The sequence below is a fragment of the Cryptomeria japonica genome, chromosome 6 (assembly GCF_030272615.1).
Source record: "Cryptomeria japonica chromosome 6, Sugi_1.0, whole genome shotgun sequence".
NCBI classification, from domain to species: Eukaryota; Viridiplantae; Streptophyta; class Pinopsida; order Cupressales; family Cupressaceae; genus Cryptomeria; species Cryptomeria japonica.
The window spans coordinates 656366189-656374188 of record NC_081410.1 but is presented as its reverse complement, the minus strand read 5'-3'; the positions used below and the strand labels follow the sequence as shown (position 1 = coordinate 656374188).

General features: G+C 31.6%; 1 protein-coding gene across 1 annotated transcript; it reads left to right on the top strand.

Annotated features, from left to right (window-relative positions):
* The first annotated feature begins 3660 nt into the window (after positions 1-3660).
* On the top strand, positions 3661-7073 carry LOC131033179 (bark storage protein A-like). Its single transcript, XM_057964324.1, has 6 exons — positions 3661-3883; positions 4987-5054; positions 5254-5409; positions 6132-6344; positions 6568-6747; positions 6906-7073. Exons 1-6 carry the CDS (start codon positions 3661-3663, stop codon positions 7071-7073), a joined length of 1008 nt encoding a protein of 335 aa, XP_057820307.1.
* Positions 7074-8000: the final 927 nt, after the last annotated feature.

The window sequence follows — 8000 nt, the reverse complement described above, 5'->3', positions numbered from 1 at the left end:
TTAAATTCACTTGTGCTAATAAGTTGGCCTGAAATGTGACACAGTTTTGTGCTTTTACCCTTATGTAAAGTAAACGGGACAAAAGGGAAGACAAGATAAATGAGCAAGAGGAAGGGATAAACTAGTTTCTTAAGGTGGTTTAAAAGAGGGTACCAAGTGAAACTTAAATTCTAACCATCATAATCAATCAGGCCAAGTTGAAATCCACAATCACCCTTCCAACCTAAACTAAGATTGTGGTGGTTGGAATCCTTGCTTCCTATGCCCTTCTCTTATGTTTGAAAATAGCCTTACCCTTCTCCATGTCCCCCTTTCCACCCAAGGTTTATTCTTTCTTATCCATACCTTCTAGCTTCTAAGTTATTGTGCCCATTTTTCTTGTGCTACAATTCCCTCCTATTTAGTCATCTTGGTTTTGTTTAGAACGCCTTCTCATTTCCCTTCTCTTGCTTTCATACCTTGATGTTGGATCATGAAGTTCAATTTAAAATATTGGTAATAAAAATCTACATAGTCAAATGGAGTTTGATTAAAATGTATGGGATCTACTAAATTAGATTCATCTTCAATATTTTAGATATCCCAATTTAAACAAAACATTATAATCTATCTTAAAGATAACCTCATCCAATCCATTCTTCTAAATTTAAACTCATTATCACAATCAACCCAATAGTCTTATAGCTTAGGAAGATTATGAAATCTAGGTCCAAGTTCAAGTAATTTTTCATAAAATCTTTACCATCAAATGTAAAATGAAATTCAAAGTATTGGAACATGTATTTAGTCAGATCTATTTGAATATTTAATGCATGAGAGGAAGACTTGCATTGGTAAAGAGAGAGACCAATAGGAAAAATAACTCTCTTTTTAAAAAATCTCCCTACACCTTTTATTAAGATCACCAATTTGTCTACATACTTCAATTTAAATGATCCTATCCCTTACATATTTGGGCAAATTGCATCTGAAACCTTAACATTCTCCAATTTTGATATAGGTAAACCTTTGAAATTGAATGAAGAAGCTCCCATAAGTGGTGATCAATTGGGTGACCTCTAGAGATATATCCTCATACTCATATTACCTTGAAGTTTTCTAATCACCAACATCATGAATGCATTGTTTACTCTTCTAAACCATTTGTAAGTATTTTCCAGTTGGAGTTGGGGATAATAATCATTTTAATTTGAGTTACATCGTCAAAATTCCAAATAGGATGTTATATTAGTGTTGGTAAACAGATTTGTCACTGCGATTGATTCTCCAAATCTGACCTTGTTTGCCCGAAGAGCTGTGACAACCGTTCCAACAGTTGGAGAGATTGCAGTCAAACCACAATCTTCCTTTGCATTTGAGAGGGGCATCTCCCTCATATGATGGTTTTTTTTTGAGGATTTTTGTGTACTTTTAACATGAAAGTACAAAAAGGAGACAAGACTAAACTAAAGGAAGATTAATAACAGAAACTCTACTGGAAGACATACGAGGACCAAATAGGGTTTTATAACTGATAACATTTACAAAGGGTTTATAAGCACATATTCTTAGATGCACAATGACAATGAACGAAGTATGATGAATCTCAACATACGAAGAGGTCAACTACTTCAACACACTCAAACTGAGATACCAAAGTTTGTTTCCGTATCATTACATCAATTGCACAAATTATCAATATTTTGCACATATGCATAAAGAGATCACCAATTTGACATACGAGAAATTAGTGATAATAACAGATGAACACATTTAGAACACATGAACCAAAATGCATTCTTCATTATCTTCTTGAAATGTTACAATTCCAAAAACCCATCTATACATATTGTGAAACCCAAAAAGATATTATAAATTTCTCTGAAATATCTCCAGAGTTTTCTCCTCTGTAAGAGTCTCCTTTACATTACAAATGGCATTGCATTTATAGACCTCAAATCCGTAACCACTTAGAATAACTACCTTTGATAACCACTTAGGATAACTGCCCTAGATACCTACTTAGGAAACTATTTCGAATACTACCTAAGTGACCACTTCTAATAACTATCCTTTAGAGACAAGTTAGGATTCACCTAACTTTTACAAAAATTAAAAAACCCAAAAACTGACTTTAATTACAATAAATGACACAAATCACTTTTACAAAAAGATAACTTAAAACTCATTACATCAAAAAAAGAACATGATATTAATTTCGTTGAAGTGAAAGACATCCATTTGATAACAACTTGTCTTTGTGAACATACACTCTAATTGAATCCATCGAGCAATTTCCCTTCTCCATGAACCAATTCAAAAACATTTTGAAGGTTTGAATGTTCTTCTTTTTTTTGAAAATCCCATTCTTGATCACCATAAACATTATCACCAATGCCTTGAATTCCAAAAGGGGTAGGTAAAATAGGACTTGATCAAATATGTTATCCCACCCGATCAATATCATAATTTGTAGTAACCTCCAACATTGCCAAATCATTGCGTTCCATGAAAGGAAATCTTTATGAGGTATTTTATCGAACAGTGTGCAATGTTTGTGTTTCTACATTTTGTAATATGGCTATGAGGGCAGTTTGGAACTGTACCATCTGATAAAAATGGCCTATACATTTGATACAGAGTGCGCCTTTATAGTGCAAGCCGATTTTCATATTGATTCATTTAACATCACCAGCAATCTTCATAATAAATTGTCCAAACCCAATGCAATTGCTAGCTTTTCACTATGTTGGCAAATATATATTCGTTTTTCTTTATTCAATTACTTGAATTTGAACACCCTCTCTCGTCTTCACTCGGCAAGCCGATTTCTTGAACTTTGCATATACTTCTTGTAACAAAGCTTCGATACAGGCAGCTGATGGAGTTGGCAAAGAATGCCTGAATGTAGCCTTATGCCTGACAGTTGTATTTGCTTTAAAGTTTCTAAAACAATTTCAATATATGAATTAAGTGCATAACCCTAAAAAATAATAGTAAGTAATATATATCGTATAATATTATAATTTAAAATATTCATTTAAAATGTTTATTATAAAAATATAAATTTATTTAGAATATTTTGAAATGGAAAAATATAGTTGTTTCTAACTTTATAATATTTTAATATAATTTTTTAGGATATTTCTATTTTTTCATATGAACTTAGAAACTTGTTATAATTGAAATAATAGAATATAATTTTTAGAATATATTTTTCATTGTTTTTTAATTGTTTATATTCTCTCTCTATATGAAATGAATAAAGAGTAACAATGATTTTCATTTGTTTTTAATAATCTCCATATCAATCTTCTGCATTTGTATTTTTTGACAATTAATATTTTTCTTAAAACGTTAAATGAAAGACATTGAAATGACTAAACCGTCATCAAAAATCCATATGAAGCCTGATATAATGTTCTCCTTTCAGTGACTTAGATTTGCATCACCTTGTCAGTCAATTTTAATATTAATAAAAAATAAAAAATAAAAAATTCTAATTAATAACAAATGACTATAATAGGGCTGCTAGCTATCTATCCGATTTCAGAGGGCTCTGCTTTTATCTGCATTCATTCTTGGAGTCTATCTATAACACATTTCACATAAAAACGCTCAAATGTGTATCCAGAGTGCTACATAGACAATACATTCTCAGAAATATAATTACCAGCCAAGATGAACCCAGCATTCACAAATGTGGCAGTATTATTAGTAGTGTTGTTTTCAAATGTTGTTGCAGCTATTCCTGCAAACAAACATGCTTTGAGAATAATTCGTCAGATCAACAGGGAAGGCCCAAGGATTGCTGTGCTCACTGTTTACCCACCAGAAGAGAAGGCTTTCTTTGCTGCAGGACTCCTCAAACCCCATTCTAAATACCCTTCTGTAGATTTATCTGGTACCTCATTTTTTTAAAGATATCAGGTTTTCATAATTCATAGTGAATAATGCAATTGTTTTTTCACTTCATCAATATTTTGGATCACAGTTCTGATCTATTATGAGGATGACGATAATTCATCTTGATGATAGATCATTGAATATGTTTCCAAATGTGAATGAAAAAATTCTCTACACTATCTAATCGAAAAACAATTACATTATTACCTCTTTTCATTTTTTTGATCTGAGAAATTATGTAGTTCATATTATTTTTGATTTTATGTGATTTGGGCAGTTTGTTTGTTAGCATTTGTATTTACTTGATTATAGCATTGTTCATATTTGTACTGATTTTAAACTTGATTTGGCCCATTGGGTTATTCATATCTGTATTGATTATTTTGATTTGGGGAATGGTTATAGTGATTAATTTTATTGGGTAGTTGGATTGTTTTTGTTTATAATAGATTTATGAATTTTATTGTGTAAATTTTTTATTATCATTGTTTGAGATCAAATTTTATGTTTCATCATAGAATTATAAATTATTAATATGAATTATAGAAATTTTATTTTTTAATTGTTCTTATTCATTTTGATTTGATTGGTGATTAAGAGTTAAATTAAAATACAACAATGAAACTTAACATTCAATATAGAATGACAAGAAGTATCAAAAAGTTGAAGAAATGACTGACAATGTTCACAAACCAGTTCAACATTGGAAGACAACATAAATAAATTTAAAGATATATCGAGAAAACCATCAAATCACAATGACTTCAATTCCAACAGCTTCAAATAATTTTGAAATAATTTATAAGATTTTCTTTATTAAAATATGATGAGTGTTTTAAAATATCGATTAAAAACTTTCATACAATTTTTACCATAAACTTTCCAACTCATTTAAAATTGACTGAAAATATCACATCTTTAATTGTATTGATGTATGACAACTAAGTTTTCATATGTGGTTTTGAGAAAAAAAAGTTGAAAGATTAAATTGTTTACATTTGTATTGATTTTATTCGTTTGTGCAGTTGGGTGGTTCATATATTATTTTCTTTGATCGTGCAACTGAATTGATGATATTTGTATTGACTGGAATTGGTGCAGGTAGGACATTTCGCATTGGAACAATATACAACAAGAAGATTGTTTATGTGCGATGCGGCGTAGGACTTGTAATGCATCGTTCCAATAATTATTTTGTTGGAATTTATTAATTTACTTTAGAAGTCTTAAAATTATTTTCCCAACTCTGGTCACACTAGTTTTTAACTCTTTTTATTGTTGGTGTCATTAAATTGTTCTTGACTTAAATTAGGATATATCTATTCTGATGGGCTTGCTAAATGATTGGTAATTCCATTTGCTTAACAGTTGAATGCAGGGGTGACAACCCAGATGTTAGCAGATCTGTTTAACATAGTAGGTGTCGTACACTTTGGCATTGCTGGCAACGCAAACTCCTCCCTTTCAGTAGGAGATGTCACAGTGCCGAAGTATGTGGCTCACACAGGATTATGGCATTGGCTGGTAAACCACAACATTATGGACTACCTTTTTTCATTTTTAATAAGCAAATCAACTTATTTAACTCCATTCAGTATGATTATTGAAATAGATTGTGTAATAGATTTTGATGTTTCGTTTTTAAGTTAAATTGTATAATAATTTTTGAATCAAGGTTCCAAATTTCACCTTATGATCTATCGTCAGAATACTAGAGAGCTAAGAGGCCTAAAATGATTAGTTGCAGACTAGACCAACACTTAAATAGAAGAGAGGAGAGGAGAAGTGGCACAAGGTCCAAAGCAGGTGTCAAAATAGATAAAAAGAAGAAAAAGAAAGGGTTAATTACAATCTATGAGTATAAGCCTGAGTAGAAGCCTAAACTATTTAAAAATATGAATCCAATGGAAATGAGTCATTTTGTATCTCTTTTATTTAAGTGTGGGTCTAGTTTGCAACTAATCATTCTACGTCTCTTAACTTTCTAGCATCTTGATGATGGATTGCATGATGCCATCCAAAACGTTGATTAAAAACTATTAGAATCTAATTCAAAAATCAAGAAATAAATCAAATTATGAATTGTGGAAATCCTGTATCACTAATTGCATCTAATATTTTATGATGTTATTATTTTGTATGCATCCTTGGTATGGTATATAGATTACTGGGGGCATTTGATTCTTTATAGACCATGCTCTGTTTATTGTGTTTGTAAATATTTTTCACTCCTCTGCTCTTATCAGAAAGCCAATGGAAAGGAGGAGACAAATAATGTGGGGCACTTGGATGTGGGAGACTACAATGTTCCCCAAGGAAATAAAACTAATCTCTTGGGAAAGATTTCCTATGACCCAGAGGACTTTTACAAGGAAAATGGGACACCCAATATACCAGAGGACTTATTCTGGGCTGAAACAAGTCAGGAATGGTTTGAAAATGCAAGCAAATTTCTTAATGTAAGCCCCATATCTCCTTTAACAAATGTTTCTGAATCTGATTGCCTAGCATGCTAACTTTTCTCTACTCTTAAAGGCCAATGCTTGACCTCTGGGTGTGCAGCTTTGAAAAACTCCGATTCTCTGGGGTTTAGGGTTTTAGTTTGAGATTTTTTTATAATAATGATTCTCTATGATCATTTTCTTTTGTCCTAAAATGTGGATTATGTGCTTGTGTATACAGGGTTTCAAATTGGTATCCTGCTTGAACAAAACTTTTTGTCTTCCAAGGCCAGCTAACATTGTCTTTGGGCAGAAGGCATCATCTGCAAATATTTTTGTAGATAATGGTTCTTACAGGGAGTTTCTTGTAAGCCACTTTAATGTTTCCTCTGTTGATGAAGAGAGTGCAGCAGTGGTTATGGTAAGTTTATTGCTAATTAATTACTGTCATTAGATTCTCCATGAAAGGTACTTGATCAATAATGCTTGTTTAGCAGTTTGCTCAAATAGATAGTTTGTTTCTGCAGTATTATTTTGGTGGGTAATAAAGTGTAGTTTTTTTCTTTTGGATATTTGCAGACCAGCCTGTCAAATAAATTAAAAGTCATTGTTTTCAGAGGTTTGTCTGACTTGGCTGGAGCACAGGAGGGTGAGAATTCAATACATGAATTTGGACCCCTTGCAGCTAAGAATGCTGTGAGAGCTTCACTGGAGTTCATAAGGAAATTCCCTAATTTTACACCCTGAAACCTCTCACAAGACAAGGATGGAACAACTTTGAAATTGACCCCAATTACTAGAAAGCATCTTTCAAATAAATGCTAGTTTGCAGAAACAACCATGAGAAGAAACTTAGATGAAATTCTTCTCTTTATGAATAATTCACCCAGTCACAACCTGTATTCAGTAGACTGTGATCCTAAAAATAGTTATCAATAAATAAGAGGAAACTCTTAAATTTACCTATGTTATGTGGTCCATTTCCATGTAATCAATGTCAATGACTTCTCTGATGGCCTTAATAATTTGTTTTGATTTAGAATAAAAGATGATAATGACATAAATGTTATGTATTAGTTCTCTACAAGTTATTTCTCTTTAGAGAGTGAAAGAAAGAAAGGTTCCATGGAATTTTTTTATTTAGCATAGAGATGAATCCATCAAGAAGCATAGTGAAGAATGAAGTCTTGAGAACATTTCAATTTTAGTTGGTTTGTGGGAGACTTCTAAAATGAAATGATTAGATAGGTTGTGAAGTGAAATCTAGTGCAATAATGATGATACCTAGTGTGATAATGATGATAGGATAAAACTTGTATGAAGATGTAAGGTGATGCCATCCAATGATGATATTATTTACCACCTCAAGTTTCTACATTGGCTTGTACCAATGAATCACCCATTAGCTATGGAAGATATCTATGCACAATTGCATGGGCATGTAAGAGGCTTGGCAAATCATTGATCTTACTTGAGATTATGCACTCCTTATTTCTATTGATAGTCTAGTTTGAAAGGTGATTTGTGGGAATGTTCAATTATCTATAATAATGTTGATATAGTACTTCATCATAATCTTTTAAGTTCAATTAGACATATGAAATGATATTACTAATCTTCAAGCTTTGAAATTTAGCACTTCTAAATACACTAATTAAGATGAGAGAATCCCAA